Source organism: Salmo trutta, chromosome 8 (assembly GCF_901001165.1).
Source record: "Salmo trutta chromosome 8, fSalTru1.1, whole genome shotgun sequence".
In the NCBI taxonomy this organism is placed as follows: Eukaryota; Metazoa; Chordata; class Actinopteri; order Salmoniformes; family Salmonidae; genus Salmo; species Salmo trutta.
In genome coordinates, this window is record NC_042964.1 from 40,715,954 (window position 1) to 40,735,525 (window position 19,572).

The 19,572-nt window shown below is 43.7% G+C and overlaps 3 protein-coding genes and 2 long non-coding RNA genes across 8 annotated transcripts; 1 reads left to right on the forward strand and 4 right to left on the reverse strand.

Annotated features, from left to right (window-relative positions):
• Nucleotides 1-902: 902 nt before the first annotated feature.
• LOC115198956 (uncharacterized) lies at nt 903-1,338 on the reverse strand. Its single transcript, XR_003879325.1, has 2 exons — nt 1,298-1,338; nt 903-1,151 (listed from the first exon to the last, which is right to left on the reverse strand). It is a non-coding gene; the product is annotated as an uncharacterized LOC115198956 (long non-coding RNA).
• A 65-nt stretch (nt 1,339-1,403) lies between these two features.
• Nucleotides 1,404-5,270, reverse strand: LOC115198957 (uncharacterized). The gene is made up of 3 exons (XR_003879326.1): nt 5,182-5,270; nt 1,676-1,803; nt 1,404-1,589 (listed from the first exon to the last, which is right to left on the reverse strand). It is a non-coding gene; the product is annotated as an uncharacterized LOC115198957 (long non-coding RNA).
• Nucleotides 5,228-12,289, forward strand: LOC115198954 (tetraspanin-9). Of its 4 annotated transcripts, XM_029761393.1 has the most exons (10): nt 5,228-5,479; nt 6,064-6,112; nt 7,101-7,125; nt 7,332-7,411; nt 7,541-7,732; nt 7,829-7,903; nt 8,025-8,126; nt 8,818-8,949; nt 10,807-10,890; nt 10,971-12,289. In XM_029761393.1, the coding sequence occupies exons 4-10, from the start codon at nt 7,349-7,351 to the stop codon at nt 11,040-11,042; spliced, it is 720 nt and encodes a 239-aa protein (XP_029617253.1). In that variant the 5' UTR covers nt 5,228-5,479; nt 6,064-6,112; nt 7,101-7,125; nt 7,332-7,348; the 3' UTR covers nt 11,043-12,289. The 4 variants fall into 4 exon arrangements, with proteins under 4 accessions (XP_029617253.1, XP_029617256.1, XP_029617254.1 ...); XM_029761396.1 differs by lacking the exon at nt 7,101-7,125; XM_029761394.1 differs by lacking the exon at nt 6,064-6,112.
• Nucleotides 12,290-13,648: 1,359 nt separating this feature from the next.
• Nucleotides 13,649-17,653, reverse strand: amdhd1 (amidohydrolase domain containing 1). Its single transcript, XM_029761392.1, has 8 exons — nt 17,409-17,653; nt 17,053-17,159; nt 16,328-16,392; nt 15,776-16,053; nt 15,124-15,349; nt 14,750-14,968; nt 14,412-14,572; nt 13,649-14,085 (listed from the first exon to the last, which is right to left on the reverse strand). The coding sequence occupies exons 1-8, from the start codon at nt 17,537-17,539 to the stop codon at nt 13,980-13,982; spliced, it is 1,293 nt and encodes a 430-aa protein (XP_029617252.1). The 5' UTR covers nt 17,540-17,653; the 3' UTR covers nt 13,649-13,979.
• A 170-nt stretch (nt 17,654-17,823) lies between these two features.
• Nucleotides 17,824-19,572, reverse strand: LOC115198955 (small nuclear ribonucleoprotein F). The gene is made up of 4 exons (XM_029761398.1): nt 19,441-19,572; nt 19,040-19,159; nt 18,549-18,613; nt 17,824-18,069 (listed from the first exon to the last, which is right to left on the reverse strand). The coding sequence occupies exons 1-4, from the start codon at nt 19,441-19,443 to the stop codon at nt 18,003-18,005; spliced, it is 255 nt and encodes an 84-aa protein (XP_029617258.1). The 5' UTR covers nt 19,444-19,572; the 3' UTR covers nt 17,824-18,002.

Below are 19,572 nucleotides of genomic sequence, written 5' to 3' on the forward strand. Positions count from 1 at the left end.
CGCACAACATTGCACAGGTCTTATTTTCATGATTTGGGCATTAATTTTCTTTCCAAAGCTAAGAAACATGTGGAAATGTGAGCAGCATTTTGTAGGGAGCGTAAACAAAGTACAAACTTTTTTTACATTCAAATTTCAATAGCTCCTTGGTCATGTGACCTACTGGACTCAAACAAGGTTCAGAATGTCCACTGACTACCCTTCTATATTGCACACCCTTTAGTTTGTCCATTTTCATCTCACAAGATTTTACAGGAATTTTTCTAAATTAAAACTTCAATACCTCCTTGGGCATGTGACCTACTGGACTCAAACAAACTTCAGAATGTCCACGAACTAGCCTTATATATTGCACACTCTTGTTTGTGTACTGTAAAATCACGCAGTGTAACGTACATTTTTCAAAGTCTTACATTTCAATAGCTCCTTGGTCATGTCAATTACACACCTAAGAAGCGTGCAGTGGATATACACCCATATTGCATAACCTCTAGTCATGTATCTTCTATATTGTTGTAGATTAATATTAGTTTGACAATTAGGGGGTTCAGTCCAGTGATGTGTTTACCCTTTTCTTTAATATTTATCTATAATAATTGGTAGTTCTAAGTAGTTATTTTCCCTGTTTTTTTATTTTGCCACAGTATTTAACAGCGGTACACAATTGGAGAGAGACAGATAATATCTCCTTTCGTCGTTAATATCAACCATAAAGGAAAATGGCAAAGTACGAGAGTCATGTTATTAATTGTCCAAAGCAGGGATGGAGAGTGAGCTAGTGAGGTAGGCTGCAGTGGGTTTGCTGGTCAATACATATACTGAACATGTAACCACAGTAATGGTGGCCACTAAATCAATTAATAAAAATCGAATATTGGCAAATTAAACAGAAATTGTAGACCTTTAAACTTTTCCAACATGTCAACAGACACTTTACTTTAAATAAGTACAAAACATTTCACAGTGTTAACTTTGTCTTTATCCCTGGTTGATGTACATTTCAGAGCCTCTTCAGTGTGGATGGGGTATAGCAGACATTTTCAACAACACAGACAGCACTTCCAGTTTGTGTTCTTTACTCTGTTGAACTCTTTTGTCTTCATTCCTAGTTACAGCACATGGAACCACCGTTGGCATGCAAAACATTCAATCTAAAACAAAACGTAACACGTTATAAATAATATCAAATATCAATGCAGTATGACGAATTAGCCATCCATTGTGTTATATCATAAATTGTCTTACATGCCGTCACTGTTGTCAGAAGGTTATAAACATGTTAAATAAAGTTACTAACCCAGTCAGTCTTTGGGCCACATCCAGGTTCTTTATCAGTGGCACACATGAAGCAGTTGTTGGCTTTGTTGAACTCTGAAATCATAGGCCTGAACTGAACATATGGCTGTCCCACACAACTACATAAAAATAAAGAATTGACATTTACTTTGAATTAAATGTCATTACATACCAGACATTTTTAGTATATCCTCAACCATTTCTTTTCGCAGTTGCTCCATGTGTTTTTGTCAAGGTTCTATATCAATTTGGGAGGGGATGTTTGGGAAGTTCTGTGTAACTTCCTTGGCCATCTTCACCAAAAAATAAAATATCATTTTTTTTACATAATTGCCACATAACAGCTAACCATTAATTGTTGAAAAAATAACAATCAAACCTTCATTACAAAGACCCTGCAGCTGAAGCTGTCCTGCTGCATGGTGGGAGTTATTTCCCCTCCTTTCCACTTTATGTCCGCCCAGTCGTCTTTTCCATGGCAGGACCTTCTCATTTTGAAGTATTCTCCTTTTTAACGTAAACATAATGGAATTCTGATTAGTTATAGGCAAATGAATACACAGGTCAGAACTGTATGCTGATTTCCTTATCACTATAATCTAGTAGAGGTCATTTCCTTTATGCCCCATTCTATACACAGCCTAAATTATAAGCACTGAACCATTTACAGGAGAATAATAAAAGTAGCATATAGGATCCAACCCTATCACAGAGGGCATACATGTAGAGCGTTTGTAGACTTTAAGAAAAAAATATTAAGTGACAGTTTCATCAGTACGTGCTTAAAGAAAGTCATATCACAAAGATCACAGATGACAGTGCCCACCAAGTCTATGACTATGGAGAATGAATTGAAAGCACCAAGTGTGTTAAAGTGTGTTTGTCAAAATAATATCTGAAAATGTCAGTTGTTGAACATAATACAATTTACGATATATGCAGTTGAGGAATATTCCTTGTACCAACACTACATGTAGGACGGACATAAGACATTCCCAAATATAGTATACAGATACATAGAGGCATTTTTCAGCTGTGATTTTACCACTCAGGATCCAGAAGGGATATGACAATGGGGCCAGCACAGGATGTAATACACCCTTACAACTATCTACTTTTTGATCTTCTTGACTTCTTATCTGGTAAACTGCTACTATGTGTCAAGAAAAGATCCCCAATTAGGGGTTAGTGTACTCCAGTAAAAAAGGGCTGGTTTAGATTAAAAAGTATTGCCATGTGTCCCTGTTCATAGGGGCATGAGAGACTAGTCAGTGGTAGAATTGAGTTGGCACTTTATTGGCCCAAACAGCCACAGACCCACAAGGTTGAGGTTACTCATGTACAGTAATTTGTATTTTTTGGGGGGCATTGACGCATTGTGTCTTCTAACTGTCCAAGAATAGGATCCAAAGTGTTAGGAAATATTTGTTCCCATGAATACAAAGGAGGATGTCTGTCCTCATACCTCTGGCACTTTAGTCAGACTGCTAGACGGTGTAAAAACTTTATGATGGGGCCGGCAACGGAGTTCCCATTGACTAAGCACCACGGAGACCAATCAGGAGAGAATACATACAGGTCAAGGGTGCCAATTGAAAGTCAAGGGGTGTGTCTGTGCCTTTTGGATTACTCTCTTTTTACAGAGAACCCCTGTGGTTCATGTCAAGAGCTACCCTTCCCCTTTGTCTGCTCTATGCATGTCTGAAAGTGACAGAGCCAGCAGCCAAGAAAGTTTTTCACAGTATGTCCTAAAAAATTATTACACTTATGAATATATGTAAAATGCTAGTATGTATTAGATCCAGTACAATGGAATAACTATAGTCCACTGACTATATACAGTGGGGGAAAAAAGTATTTGATCCCCTGCTGATTTTGTATGTTTGCCCACTGATAAAGAAAGGATCAGTCTATAATTTTAATGGTAGGTTTATTTGAACAGTGAGAGACAGAATAACAACAAAAATATCCAGAAAAACGCATGTCAAAAATGTTATAAATTGATTTGCATTTTAATGAGGGAAATAAGTATTTGACCCCCTCTCAATCAGAAAGATTTCTGGCTCCCAGGTGTCTTTTATACAGGTAACGAGCTGAGATTAGGAGCACACTCTTAAAGGGAGTGCTCCTAACCGCAGCTTGTTACCTGTAAAAAAAGACACCTGTCCACAGAAGCAATCAATCAGATTCCAAACTCTCCACCATGGCCAAGACCAAAGAGCTCTCCAAGGATGTCAGGGACAAGATTGTAGACCTACACAAGGCTGGAATGGGCTACAAGACCATCGCCAAGCAGCTTGGTGAGAAGGTGACAACATTTGGTGCGATTATTCGCAATTGGAAGAAACACAAAAGAACTGTCAATATCCCTCGGCCTGGGGCTCCATGCAAGATCTCACGTCGTGGGGTTGCAATGATCATGAGAACGGTGAGGAATCAGCCCAGAACTACACGGGAGGATCTTGTCAATGATCTCAAGGCAGCTGGGACCATAGTCACCAAGAAAACAATTGGAAACACACTACGCCGTGAAGGACTGAAATCCTGCAGCGCACGCAAGGTCCCCCTGCTCAAGAATACATATACATGCCCGTCTGAAGTTTGCCAATGAACATCTGAATGATTCAGAGGACAACTGGGTGAAAGTGTTGTGGTCAGATGAGACCAAAATAGAGCTCTTTGGCATCAACTCAACTCGCCGTGTTTGGAGGAGGAGGAATGCTGCCTATGACCCCAAGAACGCCATCTCCACCGTCAAACATGGAGGTGGAAACATTATGTTTTGGGGGTGTTTTTCTGCTAAGGGGACAGGACAACTTCAACGCATCATTTGACGGGGCCATGTACTGTCAAATCTTGGGTGAGAACCTCCTTCCCTCAGCCAGGGCATTGAAAATGGGTCGTGGATGGGTATTCCAGCATGACAATGACCCAAAACATACGGCCAAGGCAACAAATGAGTGGCTCAAGAAGAAGCACATTGAGGTCCTGGAGTGGCCTAGCCAGTCTCCAGACCTTAATCCCATAGAAAATCTGTGGAGGGAGCTGAAGGTTCGAGTTGCCAAACGTCAGCCTCGAAACCTTAATGACTTGGAGAAGATCTGCAAAGAGGAGTGGGACAAAATCCCTCCTGAGATGTGTGCAAACCTGGTGGCCAACTACAAGAAACGTCTGACCTCTGTGATTGGCAACAAGGGTTTTGCCACCAAGTACTAAGTCATGTTTTGCAGAGGGGTCAAATACTTATTTCCCTCATTAAAATGCAAATAATTGTATAACATTTTTGACACGCGTTTTTCTGGATTTTTTGTTGTTGTTATTCTGTCTCTCACTGTTCATATAAACCTACCATTAAAATTATAGACAGCAGGGGATCATATACTTTTGCCCCCACTGTAAGGGTAGTCAGTGGACATTCTGAACCTTGTTTGAAGTCTGCTGGCTCTGTCACATGACCAAGGAGCTATTGAAATTTGAAAGTTTGAAAAAGGAATGTAAAAACGTGTCAGATGAAAATGGACAAACTAAAGGGTGTGCACTGTGTAGGGCCACTGAGTGTACATTCTGAATCTTGTTTGAAGTCAGTAGGTCATATGACCAAAGAGCTATTGAAATTCAAAAATGTAAATAAATAATTTAAAATAGTGCGAGATGTTAATCAACAAAAAAAGTGTGTGCAATGTGTGTCTATGCCATCGGGTTAGCTACAACCAGTTTTGAAAGTTTCAGCAGTAATGTTTTTTTTTTATTATATATTTTTTTAGGAGTAATGGTTAAAGAGCTATTGTGAAAAATGAGATTTGTCACTATGTTCACGGTCCCTAACTACTGTTGGCGGACGTAAGGAAAACTACAGGCGAATATCCAACCTGAAACTGACTTTACCTCGGTCAAATAAATCCAGCATCTCCCAGGACGTCCTATACTCTCGTTGCAGTTCCATTCGGTAACATAATTCCTCCCCGCCACCAGACCAGTTTCCGCCCTTCTGAGAGAAAATACTTCGCGTATGATTAATCGACGACAGCAGGAAAGTTTAAATATAGCCTACAAAAAGAATACAATCGGATTTAACTTTTGCGTTATCGCGGATTCTACGCTGGAAAACCGGATAGAGGTCGGTCGCAGTAGTCAGGAGATGGTTGAAATGAGGATGAGCTGAACTCGAGCTGGTACAGTTACGGTACGAAATCATCTCTTTGGTCTGAATACTCCGGCCATGCTGTTTAGGACAAGTCTAAAATCATCCCAGCAGTCTTGGGTATCAATCCAGTCCGTAATTTTCTAAAACTTTTATGAGAATATATGCTTCTAAATTATGTTAGATTCACGCACGACCAACGTTATCTGTTTACAACGTCAACAAATTAAATCAGAGGTGTAGCCAAAACCATTAGACGTGGGTGCTAAACAATGTTGACATTTTCTTTGAACAGAATTTACATCATAACACTATCAGATTCAAACACTAACATAACACATTCTAGAGCGAGCAACAATGCTTCTTTCTCGATCCTCACCAAATGTCACTTCCTGTGGTGGCGATGTAGAAAAAGATGAAGGGGGAGTGCAATCTGTGATTTATTATTCTGTAGTTGGCCTAAAAGTGATGGTAGATTTATCTCTCGCTCTTTGTGTGTGTGTGTGTGTGTGTCAGAGCCCACCACACTTATTGGCTGGGAAAATAATTTCCAGAAGAACATAACTACTACTACATAGAACAACAATAGGCCTACATGAAAGAGTTGTGTGTGCTTTGTTTTACAGGTCCCTCCGCTGAAAGCTCGACGGCATCATCTAATTCCTTATCTAAGTGGTAAAATTATTCAGAGAGAGAGAGAAATTACATTTAATCATTCAGAATTATGAGAACAGTTTACATGTTCAAATAGTATCAATTGTCATGCCTCAACACAACCCCAAGAGGGCAGCACTTTCCCAGGAAATAAGTGACTAAATCAAAACATTGTTCATTATGTTCTTTAGTTTTTCAAATGCATTTTCTGTTATTTCTCCGGGGCTATCTGGAGGTTTTGGCTCTGTGCTCGTAAATACGACGTTCACAAGCACTTTTATATCAGGAGTGAATTGAATAGCCTACACAATGATTTAAACGTTGCTTTCGTCCTTAGGACTCCAGTCACTTTAATTCTTGAGCAAACGCTGCCCTCTTGTGGTTCAGTTGAAGAATTACAGTGGGGTAGTATTATCACAGGTAAATGTCAAACAGATGGATAGGAGTTTATAATCTTTATGTCAACTGTACATTCACCTGGGAAAATGTAGGCCCTAGTCTGTTGTAATCCCTCAAGAGATCAACCAAGTTTTGTTTTTTTACAGGGACGAGCAAAAAGAACATGACGTTTTAATAGATGGGTTAGCTGGAAATGTCACGATAACAATGTGCACGTTTCTATGGGGGGCAGAAGTCAGTGTGTGTTGTGATTCTGGATGGCCAGATTGTTAGCCAGAATGACAAGTGCCATGTGGCTTGTTCTTGATACCATGTCTTGTTTTGACTGATTTCATGGCAATGCTAATATGGCCCAAATTCGCAAGCTAATCAACAACTGGAACGATGTATTTGAGAGACAACAAGTGCTCATTGTGCACATGTATTTCTGTTTTTAATAAACATTGAATTTGAAATACAGTTTACACGTTGTCAGCAATGTAAAGCCAACCCCGTGTGTTTTGCCCCATAGTTGTGCAAGCGTTGGTTTTGTTGCTAAACAACCAACCCTTCTATACCTGCGAGTTTTGATTTGTTTACTTTGTTAACGCTGCACTGGTGTTTTTTTTAGGAATTACAAGAGTTTCGCAAGTGAGGTGAGTGCAGTATTACTATTTACTAGTACCTATGGAAATGCCCTCGGTTGTAACGACTTAAAGGAACAAGTTCGAGCAGTGTTTGAAGTAATATAGATATTCAGTCACATTTGAATTGTAGTCGATTGCTGATCATTTGCAAGGGAGAAAAAGTAGAAATTCTTCACAAAAGTTTTGCATAATAATCACTGCCGTTTTATTTGCAGATCGTCACAGCTTGACCATGGCTCGCGGCTGCCTCTGCTGTGTCAAATACATGCTGTTCCTCTTCAATCTGCTCTTCTGGGTGGGTGAACAACCTCACTGCACACATCTTCTGATTCTGCATTCTATTTTATTATTAAATCATAGTATACTAAAGGTGTAATAATGATTAGAGTAATGACATGTATTTATATTTTATTCTGCCTCTCAGTTGGGGGGCTGTGGTTTGTTGGGTGTGGGGGTGTGGTTGTCTGTGTCCCAGGGCAGCTTTGCCACCCTATCACCATCCTTCCCCTCCATCTCTGCTGCCAACCTCATCATCACCCTGGGTGCTGTCATCATGGTTACAGGCTTCCTGGGTTGCCTGGGTGCCATCAAGGAGAACAAGTGTCTGCTGCTGAGTGTGAGTGAACTACACTAACCACGATGCACCACACTACATTGCTTGGCACATTGGCAACCTCACCTGCCTCTCTCTCTTCTCTCATGTTCCCTGTAGTTTTTCATCACGTTGTTGGTGATTCTGTTGGTGGAGCTGATCCTACTCATCCTGTTCTTCGTATACACAGACAATGTAAGACTCCCATAGAAGCCACCTGTCAATTAAACCCCTGGTTATCCTTCCTCCTATGGTGTCTTTACCCATAGTGCTCTGTGCCTCTGCCTACATTTCTCATGATCCACTGTGTGTGCAGGTGAGTGAGAACGCCAGACAGGACCTGAAAGAGGGACTTACTCTGTACAGCACCAACAACAACGCTGGCCTCCGCAACGCCTGGAACACCATACAGACAGAGGTACGGTACCTAACTACTAATGATCTACCATACAACGCCTGGAACACCATACAGACAGAGGTACGGTACCTAACTACTAATGATCTACCATACAACGCCTGGAACACCATACAGACAGAGGTACGGTACCTAACTACTAATGATCTACCATACAACGCCTGGAACACCATACAGACAGAGGTACGGTACCTAACTACTAATGATCTACCATACAACGCCTGGAACACCATACAGACAGAGGTACGGTACCTAACTACTAATGATCTACCATACAACGCCTGGAACACCATACAGACAGGGGTACGGTACCTAACTACTAATGATCTACCATACAACGCCTGGAACACCAGACAGACAGAGCTACTAATGATCTACCATACAACGCCTGGAACACCATACAGACAGAGGTACGGTACCTAACTACTAATGATTTACCATACAACGCCTGGAACACCATACAGACAGAGGTACGGTACCTAACTACTAATGATCTACCATACAACGCCTGGAACACCATACAGACAGAGGTACGATACCTAACTACTAATGATCTACCATACAACGCCTGGAACACCATACAGACAGAGGTACGGTAGCTAACTACTAATGATCTACCATACAACGCCACACTAATAGCATTCCATCAAGGGAGAGGTGCAATATATAACCCTGTCTCCTCTCTCCCTGTCAGTGGCATTGTTGTGGGGTGAATGGGTACACAGACTGGCACACTGCCCTGCAGGAGAAGGTGGTTCCTGACCACTGCTGCCAGGATTTCTACCAGGACTGTGGGCGCAATGCCACCAACCAGTTCTGGACACAGGTCAGTTTGTGTTTGTTTAAAAATGTTTGATCAGACACACACACACACTCCCTGATGGGAGGGAGTGTGTGTGTGTCTGATCTTCTCCTCCCTCCCATCAGGGAGTGTGTGTGTGTCTGATCTTCTCCTCCCTCCCATCAGGGAGTGTGTGTGTGTGTGTGTCTGATCTTCTCCTCCCTCCCATCAGGGAGTGTGTGTGTGTGTGTGTGTGTCTGATCTTCTCCTCCCTCCCATCAGGGAGTGTGTGTGTGTGTGTGTCTGATCTTCTCCTCCCTCCCATCAGGGAGTGTGTGTGTGTGTGTGTGTCTGATCTTCTCCTCCCTCCCATCAGGGAGTGTGTGTGTGTGTGTGTGTGTCTGATCTTCTCCTCCCTTCCATCAGGGAGTGTGTGTGTCTGATCTTCTCCTCCCTTCCATCAGGGAGTGTGTGTGTGTGTGTGTCTGATCTTCTTCTCCTCCCTTCCATCAGGGAGTGTGTGTGTGTGTGTGTCTGATCTTCTCCTCCTCCCTCCCATCAGGGAGTGTGTGTGTGTGTGTGTGTGTGTCTGATCTTCTCCTCCTCCCTCCCATCAGGGAGTGTGTGTGTGTGTGTGTCTGATCTTCTCCTCCTCCCTCCCATCAGGGAGTGTGTGTGTGTGTGTGTGTGTCTGATCTTCTCCTCCTCCCTCCCATCAGGGAGTGTGTGTGTGTCTGATCTTCTCCTCCTCCCTCCCATCAGGGAGTGTGTGTGTGTGTGTGTGTGTCTGATCTTCTCCTCCTCCCTCCCATCAGGGAGTGTGTGTGTGTGTGTGTCTGATCTTCTCCTCCCTCCCATCAGGGAGTGTGTGTGTGTGTGTCTGATCTTCTCCTCCTCCCTCCCATCAGGGAGTGTGTGTGTGTGTGTGTCTGATCTTCTCCTCCTCCCTCCCATCAGGGAGTGTGTGTGTGTCTGATCTTCTCCTCCTCCCTCCCATCAGGGAGTGTGTGTGTGTGTGTGTGTGTGTCTGATCTTCTCCTCCTCCCTCCCATCAGGGAGTGTGTGTCTGATCTTCTCCTCCTCCCTCCCATCAGGGAGTGTGTGTGTGTGTGTGTCTGATCTTCTCCTCCTCCCTCCCATCAGGGAGTGTGTGTGTGTGTGTGTCTGATCTTCTCCTCCTCCCTCCCATCAGGGAGTGTGTGTGTGTGTGTCTGATCTTCTCCTTCTCCCTCCCATCAGGGAGTGTGTGTCTGATCTTCTCCTCCTCCCTCCCATCAGGGAGTGTGTGTGTGTGTGTCTGATCTTCTCCTCCTCCCTCCCATCAGGGAGTGTGTGTGTGTGTGTCTGATCTTCTCCTCCTCCCTCCCATCAGGGAGTGTGTGTGTGTGTGTGTGTGTGTCTGAGCTTCTCCTCCTCCCTCCCATCAGGGAGTGTGTGTGTGTGTCTGATCTTCTCCTCCTCCCTCCCATCAGGGAGTGTGTGTGTCTGATCTTCTCCTCCCTCCCATCAGGGAGTGTGTGTGTGTGTGTGTCTGATCTTCTCCTCCCATCAGGGAGTGTGTGTGTGTGTGTCTGATCTTCTCCCCCCTCCCATCAGGGAGTGTGTGTGTGTGTGTCTGATCTTCTCCCCCCCCCATCAGGGAGTGTATGTCTGATCTTCTCCCCCCCCCCCCCCATCAGGGAGTGTGTGTCTGATCTTCTCCCCCCATCAGGGAGTGTGTGTCTGATCTCCCCCCCCCCCTCCCCCCCATCAGGGAGTGTGTGTCTGATCTTCTCCCCCCCATCAGGGAGTGTGTGTCTGATCTTCTCCCCCCCATCAGGGAGTGTGTGTCTGATCTTCTCCCCCCCCCATCAGGGAGTGTCCTTTTTCACTTCTCAAGATTGTATGTTTCTCTCTTGTCAGGGTTGCTATGAGAAGGTGGAGGAATGGCTGGATGACAATAAACACCTGCTGGGAACCATCGCCATGTGTGTTCTGGTCATACAGGTAAGGTGTGTGTGTGTGTGTGTGTGTGCGCGTACATGTAATGTTGTTGCAGTGTGATTGATGTGACTTCCTGTCTGCAGCTCCTGGGTATGGCCTTCTCCATGACTTTGTACCAGCAGATCCACCGATCCGGGAAGAAGTACGAAGCTTAGAACACACACACACACACACACACACACACACACACAGAGTTTGAGACCCATTACTTGTATACAAAATTATACTCTAAAGATACACACACCTGCCACAAAACAGCTTTTTAATTAGTGTTTATATTTACACACCCTTGTATCATTTTGTGCATGAAGGCAATATTGTTTTTTAATGATCATTATAATCAGTGTTCTTGGCCGGGATTCAATCCGACCACGGTTTGTCAACAATGCACGGTAAATGGGTTATTCCACAAATAAAGTGCCAACAATTAGCACTTTGACGTTGTCCCTCGTTCTGTTTTTCCGACTTCTGGGAAGATTTCAACCAACTTCACCCCAAAATTCCTCCATGTTTTCAACATCATTGAAATTCTACTGTAAAGAGTTGAACTGGTTTTATTAGTTATGTTGTTGCTTTGACAGTCTTTTCTGAAGGTTATTTATTTCATGCAATTTAATTTGTCTGTCCCTCATTTTAAGGCCAACCCTGTTACGTAAAACTGAACTCGTATTTATATGGTGAAACTATTCCTTTTTAAGAAGTTTTTTTCAAAACAAACTGTCAAATCAGTATAAAAGCAGGTGAGCTGGTTCTACTCTTTTTGGTAATTTTCTGGTGTTTTGTAGTTAAACTGAGCGTGTTGATTATAACGCGTCATCCCTGTTACCCATAGATTGGATTTGTTAAAACATTTCTAGCCAATAGTTTTGTGAAGCTTGCAGTCATTTGCCCCTCCCTGTTGCACACGTGTCCATTCCCCCTGTCACAAGTGGATTTATGGCTGATTTCAGATTAAAACCTCAACCCTGTTTTTTTAAAGACACTTTAATTGTTTTATTTAACCGCTTATGTGAAATTAATAGTTTGTTTTGACCAATTTACACTGCCCAAAATGTTATCATTTTGTGGAAGGACACAAATGCTGCATATAGCTCAATCAGAAATTCCCTTTAAAAAGCTGAATTGTCGACAACCCGCAGTCGGATTGAATCCTGGCCCTAGTTCAGTTACGGGGGGGACTAAGGGTGGGTGAGGAAGGGGAGGTTTGATTGTGTGTATGGGAATAGGGACACCCCTCAGTCATCCATAATAGAATGGCTTGAACACAGAGTAATGGGAAAGAGGTTTGATTTCATGCTTTAGAAATCCTTAAACGGATTACATTTATATTGTATGGATTTATTCTTGTAAAACCAGTGTTACTGAGATGTGTTCAATAAAAGTTAAGCTTATTCTGTCAAAATGCTCGCCATTTTTCCTTCAGTTCAAATTCCAATTCATCTAGTACAGTTACTCGGGTTACATTGCACCAATGTGGTTGTGAGTTCAAACCTTAACTCTTACACTTGAGTCAAGTTCTGCAACTCAATATCAAAGATTTAGACTTCAGTGGATGTCGTAGCAGCAAATGTTTTAAATTATAGCCCTGGTATAATAAAAAGGGATGATCAACTCGTGGCTCTATGCGTATAAATGAGGCTGTGTGTTCTATGGAACTCCGTGGAAGGTCAGTTCCACTTCGCTGCGTGTTGTGAAAAACACCTTCCACGTCATTCATTCTCTTCCATAGAACACATAGCCTCATTGATTATCCGTTACACAATGAGTAGAGGGAGAAATGTGAAGCAGTCAGTGGCTCGGTACTTAAATCTCTGCCTCCTACCTAGAGGTTATGGGTTCAAACCTCATCTCTTGTGCTTTTATGTACGTTTCAACAATCCTCCATGTCAAACATACAGAGGGGAGTGTGAAGGAGTCTGTATCTGGTGTAAGGCTCTTGCCCCATAAGTACAGGGTTGTAGGTTTGAACCCAGTTGCTGGCTCTGGCTCATGGTTGCCTATTGGGACTCTGAGTCAAGGGGAGTGGCTGCCACACAAAGATGGTCGGAGCAATAAGCGGGGTTGGTTAACTCCTGGGGGGGCCTGCAACTTCAGAGCAGTGGTTATGAAGAAAATCTCCAGAAAAAAGTGGACACTTAGTATTTAACTATAGGCAACTCTCCATTTAAATACTAAGTGTCCACTTTTTTCTGGAGATTTTTTCCCCATACCGTCTTTGAGTGGCAGCACCTCTTTAGCACTCGAGTAACCATGCTCCAGTGTCACACACAGGGCTGGAACCCAGGATCCTATGGTATCTCTTCATATATTTAACACAAACATGTAACAAAATAAATTATGTTAGACAAGAGTTTATCTCAATGTTCAACTTGGCGGACTCCCTTGTCTACCACACACCTATGGTTAAACAAACTACGATGATTCCCATCCAGCTCCCAGTCCTCAAAACCTACAAAAGCAGGTCTCTCTGCTTTCTCTTACCCTCAGACATTCTACTGGATCATACTGAGCACAGTCCCCTTGCAACACTACTGGTACGCTTGATCAGTTGAGCTGGCAGATTGTACCATGTTCTACAGGCTGAGCTTCCTCACTAATGATTCACTCACCTCGCCTGTGTTAGCTTTACTAACTCTCCTACAACCTCAGCAATGAGACAGGAAGGGGAGGGGTGTAGAGCTGAAGGGTGAAAGATTAACAGAGCAAGAACGAGAGGAACCAAGGGTCAGAAGGTCTCCAAACTAAAACAGGGCAAAAAAAATGACAGTGCAAGAATGCAGACTTTTGTTTATGGTAAGAAAAACATTTAAATCACATTATTTTTAACAAACAGTTACTGGATATGAACCCTACCCAACTCTACAGTAATTTGGAGATTGTTTCTCCAATGGTTCAAAGCCCATACTCAAATGTTTCCACATACCCCACTGACATTGAATATCTGGTTAATATTAACTGTCTATTTACAAAACCCTGACTGTGAGCTGTGTCCATTTCTAGAGACACACAGCCCTGTCCACAAGGCCACGGGGCTAAGGGCCGTGTGAGACTATGTCTGGGGGAAGAACAATTATTGCAAACCAATTTTGGAGTTAGAAGTCCATGGTTTTGTCGTTGTTGTAGACGACGTTGCCCCTGATGACAACGTAGCGGATCAGTTCCTGGTGTCCTCCTAACTGGTAGATGAGATGCTCCCACCTGCCGGACAACACCATCAACACAACACTGTCAGTCCACACACTAAAGTGTCAGCCACACACACACACACAATCAACACAACCTTTGGCAGTCTTCCTCACACCATCAGCACAACCTTAGGTCGTCTCACTCACACAAACCAATGGGTTCCATTCACACTGCCATTACATTTTAGACAACGACATACACAGTCCTCACCACAATTATAAGATAACCTTTCAGCAGCTAGATGACTTAACGGTCAACTGGAACATACACTGTGGTGTCTGACCACTAAATGAAGCCAGCTCTTACAATATAGTAGTATTTATTGACAGCAACTTTACCGTGATGCCTTGAGGACCAGCAGGTCGCCGTGTTTGTTGACCTCCAGGGAGCCGTGTGTGTGAGAGCGGCCCAGGGCGTAAGCTGCGTTGATGGTGGCGGCGGCCAGAGCTTCGGGCATGGACATCCTCATGTTGACACACGCCAGGTGCATCACCACCGGCTGGGATAGACAGAGAGGGATAAATAGATGATGACAGAGGGATAAAGAGATGACAGAGGGATCGCTATATAGAGGAATAGGCTTTTTACCTCATCTCACTAACTCATTGAACTTACCCCCACAGCCCCCTCCATCTTTCCCCCCTAACTTTCCTCCCCCCCATCCTCTGGTACCCACCATAGAGCAACAGTAGGCATTAGGGTTGAAGTCACTGCCCAGGGCAACAATGACCCCAGCCTCCAGCATGTCTCGGGCCCGTGGCTGGGGTAAACGCAGGATGTAAGCGGTGGTTGGGAGCAGGACGGCGGCGGTCTTAGCTGTCGCCATGGCAGCGATGCCCTCATCTGTCACCTCCTCCAGGTGACTGATAGCCAAGGCACCAAGCTCTGCCCCCAGCTAGCACCACCAGTGAAAAACACACACACACACACAATACAGGAATGGTTAAATGAGATGGACAGTACCATAGACACTTAAATAATACGTACAGGTAGTAAACCAGCTGTTGTTACCACAATGACAGTAGAGAGGCGCAGGTTGATGATGCGTACCTGTGCAGAGTTCATGGGGTGCAGCTCGTCTCCGTGGAAGTTGATGTTGAGGCCCATGTCCAGGCCAGCCTGCAGGATGGAGCGCGTGGAGGACAGGTCAAAAACACCCTGCTCACAGAACACATCTATGTTGTCCACCCTCAGGGCCCCCGCTGACATACGCTCACGCAGCCGCGGCAACTGGACCTTAAGGATGTCTGTTGTCGCCTCGGCAACAGTCTTACCCCTGGGAAAGAATCAGAAAGGGTGGGTATTTAATAACACCTAGTGAGGACGAAAGTCAGTAGGGTTAGCTGTATGGGTGTGGGTGTAATACATGACCTCAACAGGTCATGACGGGGTGGAAGTGAGGTGTCTGTTCAGGATGAGGAGTGTTCAACATGGTGTAGTGCAGTGGTTACCAAACTTTTTCGGTTACTATACCACCAACTGAATTTTGCTCTGCCCAGAGTACCTCTAAAGTACCACCTCATGTGCATTTTACCAGCAAGTCTATGGTGTCATGAGTCTTGTCAAGTACCCCCTGTGGATAGGCCAACTACCCCCTGTGGATAGGCCAACTACCCCCTGTGGATAGGCCAACTACCCCCTGTGGATAGGCCAACTACCCCCTGTGGTCCTACCACTGGTGTAGAGAGTGTGTGTTCAGTACTTAGGGACAGCGTGTGCTCCACAGTAGGTAGAAGATATATTGATTGGCAGGGTACGTCTGGCCGTCTCGATGACCTCCAGCATCTTCAGCTCTGTCTGCAGCTCCAGGCCGTAGCCACTCTTACACTCCACCAGGGTGGTGCCTGCCCGCTGCATCCGACCCAGCCTGCCTGTCAGAGAGGCCAGTAGGGTGGAGGCAAGAGCAGCCCGGGTGTGCTCCACTGTGAAGTGGATCCCTCCTCCAGCACGGTGCACATCCATGTAGGTGGCACCAGCCAACTGTAGGCACACACACAACATTAACTAGGCTGCGTTTTGACAGGCAGCCCAATTCTGATATTTTTTCACTAATTGGTCTTTTGAAAAATCAGATCAGCTCTGAAAAAGATCTCACGATCTGATGCGATTGGTAAAAAGACCAATTTGTGGAAAAAAGATCAGATTTGGGCTGCTTGTGTAAACGCCATATAAACCTTTACTTTTACTCTAAAAGGTGAGTCATATTACAAGCTGTTGAGGCAGAGGGGACAGGACCCATGGATGTCATATTTACCTTCATGGCAAATTCATGCACCCTGTCTCCAGCCCATACGGGGTGGGTGTGTGCATCAACCAATCCTGAAACGCAATAATCAAAGAGCACAGCTGCATTTCTGTAAAACCAAATTCTCTACATGATAGAACACTATATCAATGATTCAAATATTTGTATCAATAGAACAGGGGTCCATTCAGCAGACCCTAACGTTTTGGAACATTCAAATTAAAATATGCTACGTAGACCAAACATGGCTCTCTGACACACAGGAGGCTGTGGAAGGGGGGGAACGGCTCATAATAATGGCCAGAACAGAGCAAATGGAACAGCATCAAACACCTGGAAACCATGTGTATGATGTATTTGATACCATTCCACTGATTCCGCTCCAGCCATTACCACGAGCCTGTCCTCCCCAATTAATGTGCCAACCTCCTGTGCTCTGACATGTAGAATACGGAATAACGTCGGCCCTATTCATGGAAATTCTATCTGCACCGTTCGACAAATAAACGTGGCCAAGGTTGCATGTTTACATGGCCCTTGCTGTCCAGTATCCTTGGGACGTCCCTACCCCATTGAAGTTGCCATTTAAAATGGTACGAGTTAAATGTAGGTTTAGGAAAGGGTTATGGTTAGGATTAAGGATCCCAGATAGCGCAAACCATGTTTAAACCTGTGCGCACACATAGATCTACCGCCCCCTGTTGTCCAGCGTGGTGTATTGCACTGATACTTGCCTGGAACGACACACATGCCAGTTGCATCGATGACTTTATCAAACGAGACCCCTGCATATTGGAAATCAATGGTGCTCGCTGGTCCAATATCCTTTATCAGACCGTCGCTGCACGAACAATACACAGCTCTTTTAATCAATAGTTTGCGGTGGAATAACATTTGGTTTAGCCAAAATTTTATTTTACTTTCAGAGCACGTTAGGGCAATCCGTAGTCTGCGACGTTTGACAGCCGCAGTCAACTCGTTCTAACCAAATTGTAACAAACATTAACTAGTAGCCAAACCACTGAACATTAAACAATGTTGCAATCTGCAGCCCTATATCCTACATTAGTGATACAATGTTTCGACTTACCTCCCGATAACCAAACTACTGTTCTCAATCACACACAGCTTTTGCATCCCATCCTTAGTCAGGAACTTCTCATTGTTGTTGCAAATTAAAACCACCTGTTTCGCGTTCTTTACCAAAAGTTTGTTGGACATTTTGAAATAGTCGAAATTAAACTTAAAAATGTTGAATTACTTTTGTGAGTCACCTCTATTTCTATGTCGCCTCGCTGTCACTTTCTAGAGGTTTGGGAAAAGTAAATATGTGGTCAACAGGTGTTCAAAGTGCAGGAGCCAAATCCCGGGCGGGGCTTTGGAAATGAGGAATACTGTACATTGATTGACAGGCTCTGTTCAATGTGTAGTGTTTGTTAATGAGGCTGAGACACCACATCAATCACCTCCCTCACAAACCTGTAATAATGCCACCAGACAGCAGGTTTAGGAATGGGTACAAAAAAACATTTTATTTTTTTTCTACAGTAATAATTCTTGAAAGTTTCACACATATAAAACTAACTCGCATCCCAAGAGTCAATTTTCCACATAGTGAAAATGAAAAAACAAAGATTCAAACAACACTCATCCAGATCGTCAGTTGTAAGTCTCCTCCTCGTCATCATTCTTTCATTTCTCCGTCCTCCTCTTCTTCCTCCACTCCTCTAATATATAAAACATTATTGCACCTGCGGATAGAGAATACGCACTTTAGATGGAAGAGAATTACACTGTGAACAGCCACTATCAAACATCTGCATCAGTCACACCAGAAGCATGCTGGACACAGAAGTGAGAATACATTTCTACTGGTACTCATTAAAGGGTTGACTGGCAGTTCAACCAATAAATCAGAATATAGAGTTGCATTCTATTGCAGAAAATATCTGATTTCAACAAATACTTCCTTCCCTCCCTCATCGCTTTCTTGAACTGGGTATTATAAGTGGGACTTTCCTGAACTTGTTCCATATGAAACTTGATTTTGTGGCAAAACACTTTCTGTTGAAACAGTCTACACTAATGAATACACCCCAGGTCCCTGCTCTAAGAGAGGTAGGTATTTCATGAACGCAGTCATTGCCAATCTTGATCACCTCAGGAGCGAAGGACAAGAGGCAGAAGGCAACATTGTAGAGAATCAATCCAGAACAGGGCTCTTATTTACCTAACAAGTACTTCTCCAAGGTGACCAGACAACGCTCCATCCACATACTCTTCTGTGTTCGCCAACTGTCGAAACCAATGACAAAAACATGACAAATTTACATTGGCATTAATCTGCACAAGCCACACACACACACTGTCCAGGTTAGTGCAAAATACAAGTCTTGCACATGCAGCATACGTGGACAAAAAATGAATAACTTGTGGGGGACTTTTATTTTGACATGAGATAAGCAGAGAGAAAGTGGGTCTACAACAGACCCACGTTTGGAAAATCTGTTTAATAATACATCCATTTAGATATTGTCTCAAATTCCGTCATAATGACCAATCGTCCTGCCCACCAGCACTGTAAACTGAAATGGAATTGTTTTTAACTTCTGGCTTCCCACGGACTGTTTTTGTGCAATCCAATAGAATTGAAAGCAACGCTAGCGTATGTAAATACACCCACGTTGCTAAAAGCACCGGTGTCCAGGTGTGCTCCCTCACCTGCATGTTCATGTAGCTGTCCACAGACACTAGGTAGCCCTTGTACTCCATCCCCCACTTCAGCTTCACCGGCTTGCCTGTCAGGCCGTTCAGGAAGGGCTTGGGGTTCAGAGGTAAACTCTACACACACAGCAACGGGAAGGTGGGATTATTGTTATGGGTAATACTTTAATAGAACGTTCAGACCCATGTGTAGGGAAGAACAGACGTATATCATCATGCAATGAAACGCATATTAGATGTAAATCTGCAACATGACTTTATATGCTGCTCATTCACTGCAATGAATGAATGGGATAACGTTAGCTGGCTGGAAAAAGGCACCCAACTCAACTGCTAATCCGTTTTTCTATTCAAAAGATCCTGGCAATTTTATTATAACCAAGCATATCAACACTCACCATTGCGGTGCTATTATATTTTAGTACTTTACTATCTTTTCGACACAAAAACGTCCAGACTAGCACACATTGCCGCCGAAACCAGGAAGCTGGAGCATTTCAACTTTGACCCAAAACAAAGGTTAATCAATT

What these genes read in the sequence shown, in the direction of transcription:
- LOC115198954 (XM_029761393.1), top strand. Translation starts at nt 7,349, where the DNA reads ATGGCTCGCGGCTGCCTCTGCTGTGTCAAATACATGCTGTTCCTCTTC. An exon ending in TCTTCGTATACACAGACAAT is followed by an intron (nt 7,904 to 8,024) that starts GTAAGACTCCCA and finishes CTGTGTGTGCAG; the next exon opens with GTGAGTGAGAACGCCAGACA. An exon ending in CCAACCAGTTCTGGACACAG is followed by an intron (nt 8,950 to 10,806) that starts GTCAGTTTGTGT and finishes CTCTCTTGTCAG; the next exon opens with GGTTGCTATGAGAAGGTGGA.
- amdhd1 (XM_029761392.1), bottom strand. Translation starts at nt 17,539, where the DNA reads ATGTCCAACAAACTTTTGGTAAAGAACGCGAAACAGGTGGTTTTAATT. An exon ending in GGAGCACACGCTGTCCCTAA is followed by an intron (nt 15,350 to 15,775) that starts GTACTGAACACA and finishes ATTCTTTCCCAG; the next exon opens with GGGTAAGACTGTTGCCGAGG. An exon ending in CTGGTCCTCAAGGCATCACG is followed by an intron (nt 14,086 to 14,411) that starts GTAAAGTTGCTG and finishes GTTGTCCGGCAG; the next exon opens with GTGGGAGCATCTCATCTACC.
- LOC115198955 (XM_029761398.1), bottom strand. An exon ending in ACAGCTACATGAACATGCAG is followed by an intron (nt 18,614 to 19,039) that starts GTGAGGGAGCAC and finishes TGGTTTCGACAG; the next exon opens with TTGGCGAACACAGAAGAGTA. An exon ending in CTTGGAGAAGTACTTGTTAG is followed by an intron (nt 18,070 to 18,548) that starts GTAAATAAGAGC and finishes CTCTATCCGCAG; the next exon opens with GTGCAATAATGTTTTATATA.